Raw genomic sequence first — 19,485 nt, 5'->3', positions numbered from 1 at the left:
TTTTATTTTTTAGTGAATCCAAATTTAACCCACCCGCCCCATAATCAAGAATAACATCCTCCCATTTGACCCATGGAATAAAAGAACTTACTCTCGAGTTTTTTGATCACACATTGAGGGGCACGAAAAAGTGAAAAGAAGTACAACGGCAAACTATTCAACACCGATTTCACAAGAGTCAAGCGTCCACCATATGACATCGAACGTGCTTTCCAATCCGATAACCGTTTCTCAAATTTACTAATGACCGAGGCCCAACTTTTTAATCTATTCATTTGACCACCAACCGGGATACCAAGGTACGTAAATGGGAAAGAACCCGCTTTACAACGGAAGTAACAAGCCATCGCATCAATTGAGGATTTGTCGACACAAACTCCAAAAAGACTACTTTTCTGATAATTTACTTTGAGTTTGAGTCCCAAGGTAAGTTCAAAACACATACATGATTCAACGCTTGATCATAAAACAAAACATACGAACTTCACTTGTTTATTTTCATAGACTCGAACCCACAACTTATCCCATGTGTATACTACACATAATTAACACATATACAAACTGTGCATAACAAGTTAAATGTATGTCTTTTCAACGAACAAGATGAAAATAAGCAGGGCTGAAAATGTAATTTCTAACACTGCAAAACTAATTTGTAACGCTAATTCTGTTAGTACATGCAAGTATGTAACCACAAAAGCATTCATATATCGTATTTTTTGCCCCCACGGATGACGGTGTCCACAGATGATGTCTTCTTAGTAGCTAACAGGTCCTGTACAATCATGCATCGAATGAAAGTTTTAGCGAACGCAAAGAAAATGATAAAATTTATCACCTGCTGACGAATGTTCTCCAAAAATATTGACAGACAAAACCAATATTAGACACCATTTTTGTTCACTTCATTTATTATAAACAAACTCAAATAGAAATATTAGGTCAAAAAGCCCCTTGAGACCCAGATCATAAGAGCATTTGTTGATGATTTTATATGTGAAACAATTGAAGAAAGGAAGTTACTTACAGCTCATGCAGTCACCGATATATGTTATTACTTCCAGGGTAAGTCGGTTGGTGTCTTGTCTGCAAAAGCAGGTATGAAAATTACTTTATTGAAATAAAAAAATTTGGTTTTCTTTTTTTCTCATCATTGTTTTCATACCGAACATACCTGAAGGTACCTCGGATTAGCTTGTACCACATTAAATGATCCTGTTAAGTAGAGCGTTAGGAGATCATTATCCAAACCGGCTATACAGCCATAAACAAGTATGATAATTAACTAAAACTGTACCAGATATGTAATGAGCACGCGGCGGGTCATAATGAGGGAAGGATGTCGCTATTGGTCTGCTTGTAACGAGAAAAATATAACGTCATTTCTCATCAGAATTATAATTTGTACATATAGGTAACTTAAAGGAATATAATTTGTACAAACAATTGACTTAAAGAAATAATCTATGTATCAGGAAATACGCAACAAACCTGGGTTGTGCAGCACTAGGAATATGGCGAAGAGGTTGGTGGTATCGGGGATCATGATATAATGAATTGTTTCCCTGCATATGTAAATTCCAGTACACAACCATGAGTGCTATGTGATTTCCCCCCATAATCACTTTTGTGGTGTCAGTATGTAATAAAAATTACCAGTTCTGGAATTAATTGCGCCCCTCTAGATGAGGTTTGATGATGAACAGTACTCATGTCTGGAAAGTATGAAGGATGAACACCTAAGTAGATTTAAAAATAATGTTACACATTACATTTTTAAATAATGTTACATTACATTTGACCCTTTTTGAAATGTAATGTGCTATCAATGATTAAAAAAGAATCAAAATCATTTAAAAAAGGTTATGTGCATTAATAATAGACGCTGGGTGACTTACTTTCATCCCAGTACACTTTCGATTAAAATTTTTATATGACCCATTTAAGATAAAAAAAAAAAAATGGTGGTGTAATTGTTAACAACCTGCAGTTGAACTTGGTTGATCAAGCTTCCATGATGCTTGCTCCCTTAGAAGCTGTACAAGTTCAGCAGTAGTTGAAGATCCTCTAACATTATTATGTCTTCCAATACTAGGTACATTCATGTTTTTAGGTTGTTGTGGTTTGTAAACATTTAACAATGCTTGTGAGGGTCTTGATTGTATTGTGTTTTGGTATTGACTCTGATATGGTCTTGATTGATTTGGCTTTTGAGAAACTTTGGGTACCGTAGTAACAGCAGCCTCTGAGATGGTCTTGATTGACTTACCTTTTGGTATTGTTTTTGAAAAAGAAACCTTCATTTGAGCCTACAAATCCAAGGTATGTGAATCACATTAACATACTAAATGAAACTAAAAAACTAGCCCAAATCAATGCATTCATACATAAGTAGGTTGAGATTGCTACCTCTAACAGATATTAAATTGATCAGATAACTATAACATACCTGGGGTCCATACTGGTTGGTTGACTTTTTGCAAGTTGATGCCTCTATACAAGAACGAGCAGCCTCATGTGTCTTGTAATTGATGAATGCAAAGTCGTCCCGTTTGGCTGAATGGAGATTTTTGGCAAGAGCAATGCTTTCGATTTCACCAAACATTTTAAAATGGTCCTTTACTTCCTTTTCGCCCCAAGAGGGAGGTATATTTTGAGCATGAACAGATTTGACCTACACAAAGCAACCTTAACTTGAGTGACTGAAGATTTCTTTGTAAGAGGAACTTATACCCAAACTCGAATCAAAGCGGGAAAGGTTCACAAAATGAGAAAATTGATCAAGGGATCTTTGGATGTGTACTTTAAAAGTGATTATGTGGTATCAATCAATCAATCAATCAATCAATCAGAATCATAGTAACCTGTGTTAAAATAGGATGTCAACAATAATGTTTGGAGGTGCTGCTAATGTTATTAATAATCTGATTATCATATGTTTGACTGTTTAAGGGTTTGTCAAATACTGAATTATTATAGTATAAATGATAAAAAAACAACATGACCAAGAAAATTTCCTTTTCTTTTTTTTTATTTTATTTGCGACACGTGTTCTGAGCTTCAAATCAAATGAACAGGACGAGTACATAAGTAATCTCATTTAACCTTTAGACATATAGTTCTCTTGCAGCTTATTGAAAAAGGCTTATCCACACTTGATTATGTGACCCATAATCAGAAACAGTTGTTAATAAAACATTAGAAGATAGATTATTGTCACTTCAAGACATATTTAACTTATCGGTTCAAAATGTAAATCCTAACACCCCCTACAAGCACATTGCAAAAAAACCTCGATTACTCCCTTTTGAGTACAAACCGATCCGATTTTTAAAAAAAACTGTTTAATTAATCAGTCAACGTAGGTTAATGGTTCAAAATCGGATTTGTTGGTCAAAGTCAAAATTGGTCAACATGATAGTATGAATTTAAACTAGAATTATAGAATTTAGGACAAATAACGATTATATTTATGTTATTAGACAAAAATGGTAAAAAGGTAGAAGGTTTTTCCCTGTTTGGGCTACCTAGAGGACGAGTAATCCGACATAATACTCTAATATACGCAACAGGATTACTCCATGGATGTTTCCAACCCTTCCCGAAACACTTCCCTGGCCACCAGAAAATATTCGTCCTAGACAAGATTCAAACCTGAGATCTCTTGCAAGAAACTCAGGACCTCAACCACTGGCTATATCTTGTGATGGTTTATGTTTTTAGACAATTATGTTAATGTTAATATTTATGTTTATGTTTTTATTCTATACTTACACATATAATTTTGAAATTTATTATTTAAATGTATAAAAATGTCAAATCCGATTGAGCTCCCCGGTTAATCCCCGAGTTTCCGATTACTCCCTACAAAGTCCCGACCTAGTACTCCCCAAGTTGCAAGTCTTGCAACCTAGCCTATAAGTAAGCTACTTTGACTCCAACTTCCGTGAGAAAATGAAGAATCAAAAATAAAGACAGCTAAAAGATGATAAATTACATACATTTTGCATCTCTTCTTCAACTGGATCAGTCAATGACTCGGCCCATGAAACTTTTATTTTAGAATTTTTCCCAAAAATGTCTTTCTTTTGAAGTTTCTGGTAAGCCAGTTGAGCATCCCTCCTCGTTTCAAATTCAAGAAATGCAAAACCACCATTTAGCTGAGTGTTCTGAGGGTCAGGTGCAACTGTTACTTCATCTATATTCTTGATATCAAGTTCCTGTAATAACGTGAGGACCTGCCCAACAGATAATTATATTCAATTATATCTTGCTATGGCTGAGAAGTTACAAAAGATCAATAATCAATCTATGGCTTACATTTTCATTGTTCCACTTCTTATCAATATAATTGAGTAAGATAGTATCATATCCTTCAACAGCAGCTGTGTGACACATGCTTCCACAGATCTGTAGTTGTATTTCAGAAACCATAAAACAAAATATATGGTATTAAACCAAAGTAAGTCTATATTTCTACTCTATAATCTTAATAGCAGCAAAATGCATTACTAAGGCCACCAATTCAAAACAATATAAGAGCTTCACATAATATTTGCTTAAAATTTTGAACAACAGAGCAGAAAATAGTTAAGGATATTAAATTGAGTATACCTTATTGTCTGAATAATTCAGAATATTTGTAAAAACTAAAAGAGCTACACTATGAAGTTAACAAAAACACTAACATTTAAGTTGCTTCATATTAGTCCTGCATTCATGTAATCAATGCAATTGATCATTTTTTCAATACTAATAACTAGATAAAGTATGTTGTCTTCCTTCATTATAAATAGGGCCAGGTGTCTGAAAATGTATTAAACTTTAGACAATTTTAAAATTTATGTATCATAACATTAGAATTCTTTTATACGTATAAAAAAATTTCAATTATTGTTGTTGCAGATCTGACCTCTTACTCTCTTAGGAGTAGTAAAATGGTGGATTTAATGATGTGGAAAATTATAAGGCTGGCCACATCATCAAGAAATATAGTTACGGGGAAAAGTAACATGATACATACCCAGGACATAAAAAAAAGTTTGATAGATACTATGGTAACTTCTGAAGTTGGATTACAATTGAATAGTTATAATGTTCAATACATTTCAGACACTTCACTCATATCGCTCATATACATTATTAGCCACACTCATAATCTGCTCAGTTCATTTTCACATTTACGAATAATCGGGAACAAGAAAGCAAGGCCTGGTTGAACTTTGTACGAGAAATAATAAACTGCACGCAGATAACTTCCCTAAAGCCTGACAGCAGTAATTAGTAACTCATACTGAACACCCATACGTACTAAACCTAAAAACAATGTAATATAACTAAAGCCCATACCGGGCATTTGACTCTTATAAAATTACAATTATATCACGAAATAGAATACAAACACAAAGCGATTCCCATTTTTAAAAAACTTGTTATCTAAATAGTAGAGTATATATATACTGATTACACCAACTGACAAATTAACGCATCGCATCATATTCCGGAATGTTATTATTTAAGAAGAGTAGTTTGTGGTCTTTTGGTCTTTTTTAATCTAGTTATGTGCAGATACTTCAAACCAGATGCTGATTGTACAAAACAGTTATAAACAATCTACAAGCAGATAAGTCGACAAAGTAGAGTTACCTGAATATTGCGGTATCTAGTCAGAGCCAGGTTAGCATGTTCTGCTAAAGCATACCTGATAAAGCCAAACCCCCTACTCTTCCCTGATCTGAGGTTTCTTATCATTTTCACTTCAACAATCTCACCAAAGTTTTCAAACACTTTTCTAATATCATCTTCCACTGTCTCCTTATTTAACCCGTGGATGAAAATCTTCGTCCTTTGCTTCATACGCCACCATGATACTATCGTTTCTCTACTCACCTCTGTTTTCTTACTTTCAACTTCTTGTGATTTTAAACCTTCATTTTGACTATTCACTACCAGATCCTTCACACCCTCCTCACCTTCATGCTCTTCTACATCCATAGTGTTATTATCATGTTCACTGTCCAGAAATTCAGCTTGCTTCTCATCACTATCCTTCAAACTAATTCCAATCTGATCACCATCCTTTGGTTCATTTCGTTGAAGATCATTATCCTGCAATTCAATCTGATTTTGATCACTATTCGGCAAATCATTTCGATTTTGATCACTGTCCAGCATTTCAACCCGTTTCTCATCACGAATGCACATTTCAATTCGATTTCCATCACTATCCTCCATTTCATCACTCTTCCGATCCATATCCTGCAATGCAGATTCATTTTGATCACTATCCTGCAATTCAATTCCATTCTGATTATAATCTTGCAACTCCATCCACTTCTGATCACTAACCTCCTCTTCAATTTGATCATGATCACTATCTTTCAATTCAACTCCCTTATTATCACTATATCCCGATCCAATTTGCTTCTTATCAGTATCCTGCACTTCAATTCCCTTTGTATCACTATCCCCCAACTCAAATACCTTCTGATCATCATCCTTCAATTCGATTCGATTCTCATCACTATCCTTCAACTCAATTTGCTTCTGATCATCATCCTTCAATTCAATTCGATTCTGATCACTATCCTTCACCTTTAACTCATCAATACCGTCCTTATTTGTTTCTTCAATTTCCATAATAGTATTATCATTATTAGCAGTTACATTTTTTTCTAAATCATTACAATTAGGTACAACTAACAATCGCTTCGGTACCTTTTTAATTATTTTTTTCTTCACAATCTTCTTCACAATTCTCACCTTCTTCTTCTTCACAGGTTCTTCTACAACCACCGGAGTTTTAACGCCTACATTCTCAATTTTATCAGCTAGGGTTTTGTTACCTAGGGCTTGATCAATCTTCGCCGATTCAAATCCATTTCGTTCTGTTCCTACACCGAAGGTTTTCATTCTATTGGAATTGATTCCTCTAAGTTTCAATTTCTATAGCAAATGATGTATTGTCGATCGCCGGAGCTTTTGTGCGGTGGTTTTCGGAGGATATGTATTCTGTAGCAATTGTGAATTTAGAAAGTAACGGCGGATGAATATGCGGCGAAACTGAACATCAATTGGATCTTGTGGTGAAAAATTGGTGATTTAACGGTGGCAATTAGGGTGTGGATTACGGTGTGTGTTTATTTTGACTTACGCGATTGATAAACAGCCGAGTGTTGAATACGAGATGAGATGACCAACAAAATATCAAAACGGAGAATTAAAATTAACAGACGGTTTTTTATGCACTATTAAACTATTTAAAGCTTTTTGTGTATCGTTTACTTTTGAAGAATAGAGTAACAAACAACAACCACCACCACAAGCACAACCACAACCATATGTTATAGTCGTAACTTTGCGTCCATATGTTATAGTTCTAGCCTTGTTTTTACTTCCTAGATGAACGTGTTCTCACTATCGGTGAGGCGGTTTTGTTAAGTTTGTTTTCGTTTGGCTAGATCTCGTTTTGGATTATTTGTATCGGTTGTACTTGTTGATTTTCGGATCTATTATAATGTTATTAAGTTATTTGCCAAAAAAAAAAACAACCACAACCACAAAACTTATCGTAAAGATGAGATATAAACAATTCTTTACAAGAATGAAATAACCTAATAATAGAAAAAGTACTCCGCTCAATATTATATGCATAGAGAGATTGCTTTTGAATTAACCTTCAACAAATAAGTAGGTTAAAAAAAGAACAAATAATTACATTAAAAGGTAATATATTTTCATGGTTTTCATATTCTAGCTAACCTATTTGATTCGAATATAAAATAAAAAACTTTTTTCAAAAGTTAAACAAAAAAATGGGTGTCGTTAACTTTCTTCGTTAAACGCCACTGTGGCATGACACGTCACTTTTTTTACACGTGGACCAGTTACACACTTGCACATTGACCATAATATTTCTTTATTATGAGCTAATCTGCTAGTGTACCCATACATTTATGAGCTAAAAAATCGAATTCGTTCATTCTTGTTTCTCATCACAAATTGATGTTACATTCATGATCCGTACACTAATCCTAAGCTAAGTTCGTCATCAAATCCAGTAAAGAACAAAAAATTCGATGCAATTCGATTTGTGTTCATCATTATGCGAAAAGTAAACAAAATTTGGCCTCGGGATCGATTCGGAACGAAATCGAGGGAAGTAAAATTGCAGAGTTCTTCATTTTCAGCTAGTGATCGTGTCTGCAAATTTTGAAGATCAAATTCGTTGAATCGAATCCGAATTTTTTGGTCAAATTTTCGGATAAAAAGTCAAACGCAGTGTTCTTGATCAAATTCGACGTCTATGTGTTGTTTCGGATGAAGAAGATGATTTTAGAGTGTTAATGGAAGGATTTAGAGCAACTTTCATGAAGAAATCGATTTATAAAACTTCCTAGATTTCGAATTTAATTTTTGGTGTTCATCATTTAGTTCGTCGATTCATTGTTGGTGAATTCTCATTGATTTTAAGTTTCAATTCATCATAATTTAGTGTTTGGCGAATTTTTATGAAGAACGGTAACCGATCCACGTGGAAAAAAAGTGACGTGTCATGCCACGTTGGCATTTAACGAAGAAAGTTAATGACACCCCTCTACATAACGTTTTGCTTAAAAGAAAATTTGCAAATTTACCCACGCAAAACGTAAATCGTTTGTTTATGGGCATGACGGGAAATTTTCGTTCGCGACCATAAATATTCGATCACGACTCACAAATTTTCAATTAGGTACATTTGCAAGAGATTTGAGACCAGACGATGAGGGACAAAAGTTAGATACGCCCGTTCGTAGGGGATTTGCGTATGGCTTTGATATTTATATCGCTACCTTCACTTTGAAAGGTTTACACGTTTGCGACTGGTTTTACACCATCATTTTTGCCTTGTAACTTGGTGTTCGAGATAATATAACGATACTTTTATTCCATATATTCAAAATAAATGTACATAGCAGATGCTCATTTAATACATCAATTTACTTCGAGGTACATTATAATAATACAACCGTTATAGTTGAAGTTAAGAAAACAAAATTTTTTGATAAGAAACATTCCGACAGGTAGTGGGTCCATTAAGGTTTCCATTGCATCTTATTAACAATGACGACTTCAAATCTAATACCATTTATGAACCAAAACATCATAATGGCCTCTTTAACAAGAACGTCATCAAATTCATTCACTTCCACGACTCGTCATGCTACTACGAAAAACTTTATTCTTCACACAACTTTTAGGATGACAATGCATGATACTTTTAGTAGCAATGCAGATGTCTATAATGGCGGTTGAACAACTATTTGCATCACTACGTTCATGCGGAGGTCAATGTGGCATGTAAGACGGGAGTCTACACTCCAATTCATATGATCAAAACTAAAAATCAAAATTGCTAGCTTTCATGTGGGAAGCCGAATGCATTATTGACTTTTGTTACGTCTCAATAAGAACGCATAACATTGAATTTGAATAACGATTAGATTTCAATGTCCAATAGAATTAGCGAACGTCATATGAATATACATAATGAATGTATGATATAAAACAATTGATAGAAAGCTCTTCAAACATATTGTACATGTAAGGTGATGTTAGTTGCTTTAGATGACAACAACCATTTTAGATATCCCCTGGTAAAGATTGAACATCATAAACACATCATTCATTTTAATGAGATTTTCTGTTGAAAGTGAGATAAAAATAATAATAAATGTTTGTTGATCATTATATTTATATTGTTGTAACGTTATCCGAAAATATTTACTAAATATCATAAAATCTTATTTACTTTTATTCGATAATCATGTCATACGAAATCACTTGCAAATGTGCGTAATCAACTTTTGGCCCTAGTTGCCTACTCGCAAATCTCTTGGAAATGGGCATAAACAAAAATTTTGGGGTAACGACCGAGAAATTTCCGGTCACGACCGAAAACTTTCAATCATGATCGAAAAATCAACCCGAAAGCAAACAATTTTGTGTCTTGTGTGAGCAATTTTGCAATTTTATTTTTTTCGATATGTAGCACAATTTTTTTTTCTTGGGCATTTTGACGGTAAACTCTATTTCTGTAGTAAAAAAAAAAAAAAACTAAAAACTTATATTAAACTTAGCTCTTTCACTAAAAGTGGAAGAATTTTTCAAAGAAACTTGATACAATAACCGACTTGAACAATGTCCCACTCAAAGAAAACACAACCAAACTTAGACAACAAAAACAAAGTAACAACAGTTATTTTGAGACGAGCCGAAACCAACCAAATCACAACACGATCCACAAACAAACCTAAAGAACCAAGCCTAAACCAAAGCACCAATAATAGCTAGGAAACTACAAACTTATACTCCGTAATAAACCAACAAATTTGTTTATTATAATCTATAATTTGTAGGTTATGATTATGTTTAATAAAAAATTCCCATAAATATGTCTTGAGATATTGCCAGCCATATAAAGCCAAGCATGCTGATTTTATAATCATAACCACATAAAAGCACTTTAATGGCCTGATTACATTTACATTCTTCCTCAATCTCCACAAACAAATCACCTGAATTCATTTTCACTGATTCAACAGACATTCACCACATCCAGAATGCAGGTTCTTTCCGTACTCTAATTTCATCCTAATTCCTAAATCATACTATTATTTAATCTCAGTTTATTACTAATTATTTTATACTAATAATGTAGCTTACCGAATTCATGAATTTATTACAGTCAACAACAGTTCAACTAGGACAACTTTCAGATCTAGCAACTCACAGAGAAATTCATGAGTTTTTCTCTTTTTGTGGTGAAATTCAGCACATTCAGATCTGCCGGTTAGTTTTATTAATAATAATAATAATAATAATAATTATTATTATTATTAAATAATAATAATAATAATAATAATAATAATAATAATAATAATAATAATAATAATTATTATTATTATTATTATTATTATTATTATTATTATTATTATTAATTATTATTATTATTATTATTATTATTATTATTATTATTATTATTAATTATTATTATTAATTTATAGTTATATTTTTATTCAATTGTATTGCATTTGATGTTTTTATTTATTAATTTATTTGAATATTTGAATGTAGTGATTCTGAAAGAAACAAGATTGCATATGTGACCTTTAAGGATCAAAAAGCACTTGAAATTGCATTATCACTTTCGGTAATTATTCAGTTTATATTAATAGTATTATATCTATTATCTATATCTATGTTTATATAATTACATTTACATTTATTTATTATTAGGAGCTGTTAGTAATTGCATATATTTTGAGTGATTATCACTTATTTGGACATTAGAAAAACACTACCAAACACTCTTTTGGAAATGTATTTATCTCATTATAATATTTGAAATAAACACTTTAAAAAGTACTTTCAAATATGTAATCCCAAAAGTGTTTTTTTTACTTTATGTCATAAGCAATACAGTAGTTATCCAATACTTGAAGATTGCTTATTGCATTTATAGAATGGAATAAGCTACCGGTAATGATAAGGTTATAGTATAAGTATATGAGTAGTTGAAGGTAAACGAATTTATATTACAGTAGTTAACAATGTGCATTTAGCATCCATAATTTTTTTAATTATTTAACGTATATGCACTATCCACTATAAACTATTAAAGAGTTCTTTGTGTTTTAAACATGCTAATAAGCGGGTCGAATCCATATTTTATCTAATATTATTGTTAAAAAGATCGATGTAACTTACATTCTTATTGAAGTATCAAGTTGTGTATTATGTGTATTGTTTTACAGGGAGCGACACTAGTGGATCAGGTTGTTAAAATTACCCAAGTTGACAATTATGTACCAACCCCTGAGGAGGTATGTTTGTTATTCATTATATTTATATATATAACTACTTTCACCTTTCGTAATTGAAACTTATCTCGTCATACACTAAATGCAGGAAGTTTGTGAAGTTAATAATGCCGGGAGCATGTCTCGACAAAGTTCTTTCTCATATAGTGAGGTAGGAGAGTACTCGTGAGACAATGAAAGTGTTACTCCCTCCCAAAATAATCTGACTATTCCCTTTTTGAGATGTCTATATGGTCGTGGGGCAGATTAGGTGATGTGTCAAAATGGGTTCTCGTTAAAACATGGCAATTTCAGTACTGTTCAAGTGTCAAAATGGGCCAAGACGTTTTTGCTTGACCCAAAACATTTTTCTGTCATAGTATTACAGAATATAAATATAAACCTTTTAGAAACAAGCAAAAAAGCATTAATTTTGATAAAAATATTATATTACGGAGTAGTATTGAAATAACAATCCAAAGTTTCGTAAATGGAAGTTAATTGTATGCGTTAAAAATTTATTTGGACGACTTCCTATACAATTTTTGACCCGTTCCCCTTATAGCTAGGTTTTTCATTTTGATCAGTCTGATATAAGGACAAATCTTATTTAACCATTCATAAGCAGTATGGTTACTATTCCGGCCGATAAAGGAGCTAAAGTTACATTTTCAGTACACAAGATATCTTATATACAGTCCAGTATTCGACTTCATAATGTTTCCATTTTTACAACATTATATACTTCCAAATTTTGAACTCTTTCCACATGTTAACAGGCCAACGGTGCATCTCCTCGTAGTAGAATATATGCTAATAAAGCACAAGTTGTTGTTTCAAGTGTCTTGGCAAAAGGTTCGGCCATTGGGCAAGACGCGATGAATAAAGCTAAAGCATTTGACGAGAAACATCAACTAAGAGCCAATGCATCTGCACGAGTGATTTCGTTAGATAAGAAAGTTGGTCTAACAGAAAAGTTTAACGTTGGGATCTCTGTCGTGAATCAAAAAGTTAAGTCCGTTGATCAAAGGCTTCAAGTTTCTGACAAAACAATGGCAGCGTTACTCGCAGCTGAGAAGAAATTAAACAATACAGGATCAGCTGTCAAATCAAGCAGGTTTCATTTCACATGAACTAAAATATTGAAATAGGATCTAGTTGGAAACATACAAAAATGATTGTTGATTTAGAAAGTTATAATAGTGTGTTGTGTGATTTGTTTAGATATGTGACGGCTGGAGCAACTTGGTTAAATGGTGCTTTTGGTAAAGTGGCGAAAGTTGGGCAAGTGGCAGGCACAAAAACTAGACACAAATGGAACTTGGCAGTGTCGAATCTAACGACAAAGGTAAACAAATGTATTAGTCGTTTATCGTTTATTTGGTATTCCCTTTCGCCCTTAGACTGAAGTTGGCCATTTGGGTAGAATGGGTTACATCTCTAGAGTGTGTTCGGGTAAGTAGTCTAATTGTTAATACTCCACACGACTAAAATGGGCTAGGGCGGGTCGACCTGTAAACAATTTCAGTTTTTTTTTTTCCTTCTATTTTATAGTATTCTTTTAAGTAATTAATGTATGTATTTTAATTTTTAGTGTAAAGTACATGATTAGAGAAGCTATAGTTATATATACTAATGTGATTTTATTTAAATTGATTTATTAAAGGAAGTGATTCAAGAGGTTGTAGCTTTTAAATACACTTTAGATCACTTCTAATCTATCCAATTTTGACCAAGATTTTTATACCACTTTCTCTAGAATAATATGAGCCAACTACTATTTGAAAGATGAAACTTGGCTTCTCCTTGTAAGATATGAGCATGAGCGACTTTCAACAAACGATGAAAATCAAAATGTAAATGCTACCAGAACCATTTAACTTGACATATTAAACTTTATAACTTTTCCTCTTGCCAAACGACGTATTCCTTTGAAAAGATAAGCAATATGAGTGTTCAAAATTTTTTTGAATCTTGTTAAATATTTGTCTTTATATATGCATAATCATGGTTGCAAACGACGGTGCGGTGACCGTTGCGATGGTTGTTGCGGCGGTTTGGTGACTAGCCCATCCCGTTTCACCTAAAACTGTCTTATTAGTCAGTCAAGGCTAAAAGTGGTCAAAGTCGGGAAAAAGGTCGGTCAACGTCAGTCAAAAGTTGCCTTTTTGTGTGGTCTTGCTCTAGTGTCAGTCAACGTCAGTCAAAACTCGACCCCGTCTTGACCGATTCGACCTTTCAAGGTCCTGACTGACTCGTGTCTGTCTCGCGTCTTTTTCAACCTTGTGAATAATAGCTTCTGATTATGCAGGATTCTGGTATAATGACATGACCACCACCCTTGGACCGAAGTTCAATTCTATCGCCTTCAGTCAATCAGATTGTGAGATATCTCGATGTTCCTCTGTTGCCATGGGCATCTCTAGTCAGTTTCGTGATTCATTGATTAATTTATTATCATTGTATTTATATTTATATTTGTTCTCCTGTAAGCCTCTTCATGTTCAAAGTTTGTAAAAACACTAAGGAATTCGAAATTTTGTTTTGTGGTCAAAATTGTTGAAAAGAATGTACATTTTTTAATTGCATACAATCACTGTAACAATATCACCTTTGAAGTTTTTTGGGTCTCCAGGTTTTAAATTGAATGTTATGTGAAACCCATGCTAGCATGTTCTTCCTCCCGTTTTAGCTCCATATTTCTTCGTCGGTCGATTGCAATGTTCGTCTTTCTTCTGTCTTTAGGAGGAAGACATGGATGTTGACAATTGAGTTATTTTGGTTTGATGTTGAGCAATTTTGTTAGATGTGGTTATTTCAACCCATTTGCGTCTGGATGGGTTGATATGGTTGTGTATCATGTCAAATGAGCCAAACAAAATAAGAGTTAAACGGAAGGTTTTACCTTGTGGAACGAGTTGAAAGTTATCTAAAGTCTCTTTTCTTGCTTGCTACCTCCTCTCAAGAAATTAGATTTTATTGTAACTATATTGTTCGTTCAAGCACAAATTGACGAATAATTATTTATACATATTAGCAAAAACTTGTTCGTAGAAGAAAACAATCATACCCGTCTCGGCTACTAAAGATGACCCATTTGAACCCGGACCCAGACAGACCCCCTTGCAGTCTCTATATTGAGTCATTAGAGTTTGCATTTTAAGCCAGTGATTATGATTGTATTCCGTCTCAATATTGCACAATATTAAAGGGGTTAAGGTTAATTAATACACTTTTAAACCAAAATTGAAAATTACACAAATACATGTGTACATATACAAAACAAAAACTTTGCATACAGGTATAACTAAAAACTTTAACTTTAAATTAAACTCATAACTAATATTAAACAACATGCTGTAACAACAAAAGCTTAAAATACCCAAAATGGTCCAGAAATTTTCTTCCCCTGTTGGGCTCATGTGATCATGAAATTTTCTTCCCCTGTTGCAGAAGGGTAGTTTCTGGAAAACACAGAATGAAAACTTTATTAACAGAACTTATACATTATGCATAATCTGTACAAGAAGAATAGTAGTTGTATGCACTATTGTTCTTTTTTTTCTTTTATAAATTTGTTAGAAAACTATTAACCACTCTCCACTGTCTGTCCACCGCATAAAGAGTAACAAGACAAACCCCTTGCTTCCAAAATGTAATAGCTTTTCATTTCTTTTTGTGGTGAGGTGACCTGTCATTTCATGTGCTTCCCTCATTTTAATTTTTATTTATTGACTTCATATATTTATATATATGTGTATGTGTATGTGTATATATAAGTGTGTATTACAGGATGATATTTGTTCATAGCATCAAAGATTATTGACAACTATGATGAAAGAAATGGGGTTGTTTGGAATGAAGTCTGATCCAAGATCCTTTATGGTTTTGTAAGGATCTCGGACCAGGCTTCATTCTTGACAACCTGTCTTTTCGGTCTACGCAAAAAAAGTTTTGTTTCTAACTTGCTTCGTTTTTGATCAAATCTTTTTGACTATATGAAAAGGTTTTGTGAATTGGTTCGAATGCTTGTATTTGATTACATGTTTAGAATCGAATTTATTCATAATCTCTGTTAGGTTTCATGAGCTTTCGCTATTTTTATATGCATTCCTGAACATAGAATAAGCTCGATGCAGATCGATTCTCTTAGCGATATATTTTCGCTATTTTGTTGCTGTTTTAATTTTCTTTTCAAGATGACTCTTTTGTGTTGAAAGTTCATATTGTTAATGGTGTAGCACAAGGAGGGTAATTCACATACGGAGTACTGCAGTACTTTGTTAAACCTCAAGTGTCTAAAGAAGTTGCACGATCCTGTTTGTAATCTGGTTTAGTATGATTGAAGTAATTGTTTTTTCTGTAAAATATGTTAGGTATTACTAGTTACTTTGAAGTGGTCTATTTGTGATAGGTTTTTAGATTTTATGAAGTGATAGTGCTCTAAAGGCTATCTATAGTGCTCTAAAGGCTATCTTTAAGAAAAAAATTGATGCATGTCTTAACATTTTAAACATAGTGCTTAGGACTATATATAGAAAAATCATTGATTCTAACCTCAATTATTGCAACTTTCAAATATATTAGGTTATAGGTTTTAAGGTTTTAGGGGTTAAAGTTTAGGGCTATTAACTAAAACGCATATTTTTCAATTAAACTATAACGATGCGCCATTAAAAAAAAACTTAAATTGCCAAAATGCCCTCGCAAATCGCAAGGTGCCCATTCGACCTTGCGAACGCCGGTCACAAGGTGCTCTTGTACAACAACAACAACAAAACCCAATCCCACATGTGTGGGGTATGGGGGAGCTGAGATGTAGACAATCTTTCTCATATCTTAGAATAAAGACAAGTCTGTTGGTTGAATGTTGGTTAATGAACTAAACGACAAAGTCAAATATGATGATTAATCAAAGAATACGTTTTGATGATGACACATACACATGCATAAGTGATGACCGACATCTTAACATAAAACACGCAAGGTCACTAATCCATACTTTATCTTGCAAATGACCAAGTCAAACATAGCTTAAAGAATGGAATTAAAGATTAGCAAAATACACGGTCAAGGTACGGTCGACCGCATACCCAGCCGTAGAACCCCAAACTGAATTGCAACGCAGTTTTATGAAAACAAGTTGCACGGTCGCCACGACGGTCAACCGCAGTGCGACCGCAGTTTTCTCTGTCACCACTTTTGACCAAATTAAGTTTGACTAGTTCCCGACATCTATAATTCATGAAACCTTTCTCACCATGCTTAGAATAGATGCCCTCTTCATACTCAATTGAGTTTTGGTCATAAAAACACTAATCGTGGTTAATTACGCCTAATGACATCTTAATGACAAATTAACCAAGATTAGGCATAACCCATAAGTGTTAAACAACAACTTGTGATCTTAAATCTTATCTAGAAATCCTTAGTATGATCATCAAGTACCAACACACTTAAGCCAATATCACTAGAACAATAATTACTATTAAAGATGACTTAGTAATTAATTAAGGCTAAATGAAGAACAATGCTTTCAAGTGTAACTAGTAAAGACTTGTAATCCTAAAATACACTTAGATACATTTAGGATGGTCACCAAGTTCGAACTAAAGATTGCTCTTCCCTTGTGCATGTGTTGGACATTAATGTGTGCTTACACATTAATCATGCAATACGTTATATTGCAAGTAAGCTTGCTAAAAGCTTAAATTATAAGTTGTGCAAATATCTATATGATTGATCTTAGAGTAACTATCTCTTGCTATGTATAAGTATTACTTGCTACTTGCTAATATGTTTAATACTCATAAATTTGTCGAGTTAATTAATATGCTTGCTATGTGCTTACTAGTTAGAATACTAGGATTCAAGTAACTAGCCTACTCCAATAAATTAAGTGTAAAATGGTTCACAATGGAATTATGGTCAATTGTTTATTTGGTCTTGTCTAAGTAACAAGTTGTGATTGCTTATTCAAGTATGACTTAACTTTGATGTCTCTACACATTTAATGATTATCTTAGAAAGACATCATTCAATTAATCTCTACCTAATCTTAAAATGAACATGACTTGTGATTGATTGAAACTAGGAAGTTAATGACATATTGACTAGTCTTTAGAATTGAACCAAATGTGTTAGTTGAATGTTGGTTAAGGAACTAAACGACAAAGTTAAGTATGATGATTAACCAAAGAATATGTTTTGATGATGACACATACATATGAATAAGTAATGACCGACAACTTAACATAAAACACGCAAGGTCACTAATCCATACTTTATCTTGCAAATGACCAAGTCAAACATAGCTTAAAGAATAGAATTAAAAGTTCAGCAATATACACGGTCAAAGGCACGGTCGACCGCATAGTCAGCCGCAGAACCCCAAACTGAATTACAACGCAGTTTTGTAAAAACAAGTTGCACGGTCGCCACCACGGTTAACCGCCGTGCGATCGCAGTTTTTTCTGTTACCAATTTTGATCAAATAAAGTTTGACTAGTTACCGACATCTATAATTCATGAAACCCTTTTCAACACGCTTATAATAGATGCCTTCTCCATACTCAATTGAGTTTTGGTCATAAAAACACTAATCGTGGTTAATTACGCCTAATGACATCTTAATGACAAATTAACCAAGATTAGGCATAACACATAAGTGTTAATCAACAACTTGTGATCTTAATTCTTATCTAGACATCCTTAGTATGATCATCAAGTACCAACATGTGACGACCCGAGAATTTCCGACCAAATTTAAACTTCATCTTTATATGTTTCCGACATGATAAGCAAATTCTGTAATGTTGAGTCTCAAAAACTTTGAACTGTTTTGTATATACAATTGACCTTCGACCATTCTCGACGACTCACGAACAACTGTATATAAATAGATACATATACATTAATTTGAAAATATTATTATTTGAAATAATATATGATTTAATTGTTGAAAATAAATATGAAAAATAATATGTGATGTAATGAAAACTATTATTATAAATATATATATATATATATATATATATTTATATATATAAATATGTATATAAATATTACTTGTAAATATATAAATTATATTAAATTCAATGGTTTAAGGATATATAATATAGTTATTCAGTAGTTAAACTTGCTATTTTAAAACTCTTTATATATAGAAAGAGAATATATTAAAAATAAACGATTTCGAGTCTAATTAGTAAACGTTAGTAGCACTCGGTTGACGATTTGTTAGTTTTAAAATATATATTGTACATGTCCATGAAGGATTGATATAAAAGTTAAACTGTAAATTGATTACTAAGATTTTAGATTTGTCAAAAATATTTTTACTCTTTTAAGATTAAATATTAGTACTCCGTACATATAAATTGGTACAGAAAATAAATAATTACCGAACCTTTTTGATCAGGTTTCAAATAGTTAATGAGTGAAATAATTAAATATATTTAATCTAAAAATTTGAGATTTTTAGGAACACTTTTATATTTTAACTATTTAGCAATAGACACGCTCAGTGAAAACTGTCGGTAATATTAGTCCAAGAATTAAGCCTGCTTTGTGTTTCTCTTTTTCATCCCACGTTTTATTGTCAAGAGAATTATTAATATATTATTAATTTAACTTTACAAATATG

The 19,485-nt window shown here is 32.8% G+C and overlaps 2 protein-coding genes across 3 annotated transcripts; one reads left to right on the top strand and one right to left on the bottom strand.

Moving 5' to 3' along the window:
- Nucleotides 1-311: 311 nt before the first annotated feature.
- On the bottom strand, nucleotides 312-7,200 carry LOC139844214 (uncharacterized). 2 transcript variants are annotated; one of them, XM_071834436.1, is made up of 11 exons: nucleotides 5,647-7,200; nucleotides 4,321-4,410; nucleotides 4,002-4,238; nucleotides 2,450-2,674; nucleotides 1,985-2,309; nucleotides 1,657-1,715; nucleotides 1,492-1,565; nucleotides 1,298-1,353; nucleotides 1,175-1,215; nucleotides 1,028-1,086; nucleotides 312-775 (listed from the first exon to the last, which is right to left on the bottom strand). In XM_071834436.1, exons 1-10 carry the CDS (start codon nucleotides 6,910-6,912, stop codon nucleotides 1,039-1,041), a joined length of 2,421 nt encoding a protein of 806 aa, XP_071690537.1. In that variant the 5' UTR covers nucleotides 6,913-7,200; the 3' UTR covers nucleotides 312-775; nucleotides 1,028-1,038. The 2 variants fall into 2 exon arrangements, with proteins under 2 accessions (XP_071690537.1, XP_071690536.1); XM_071834435.1 differs by having other exon boundaries at nucleotides 313-775; nucleotides 1,657-1,739.
- Nucleotides 7,201-10,479: 3,279 nt separating this feature from the next.
- On the top strand, nucleotides 10,480-14,384 carry LOC139844213 (binding partner of ACD11 1-like). Its single transcript, XM_071834434.1, has 8 exons — nucleotides 10,480-10,607; nucleotides 10,727-10,830; nucleotides 11,116-11,191; nucleotides 11,796-11,859; nucleotides 11,942-12,012; nucleotides 12,620-12,957; nucleotides 13,065-13,188; nucleotides 14,152-14,384. Exons 1-8 carry the CDS (start codon nucleotides 10,602-10,604, stop codon nucleotides 14,170-14,172), a joined length of 804 nt encoding a protein of 267 aa, XP_071690535.1. The 5' UTR covers nucleotides 10,480-10,601; the 3' UTR covers nucleotides 14,173-14,384.
- The last annotated feature ends 5,101 nt before the right edge of the window (nucleotides 14,385-19,485 follow it).

This window comes from Rutidosis leptorrhynchoides, chromosome 4 (assembly GCF_046630445.1).
Source record: "Rutidosis leptorrhynchoides isolate AG116_Rl617_1_P2 chromosome 4, CSIRO_AGI_Rlap_v1, whole genome shotgun sequence".
Lineage (NCBI taxonomy): Eukaryota > Viridiplantae > Streptophyta > Magnoliopsida > Asterales > Asteraceae > Rutidosis > Rutidosis leptorrhynchoides.
This window is presented reverse-complemented; position numbering and strand designations above follow the sequence as displayed.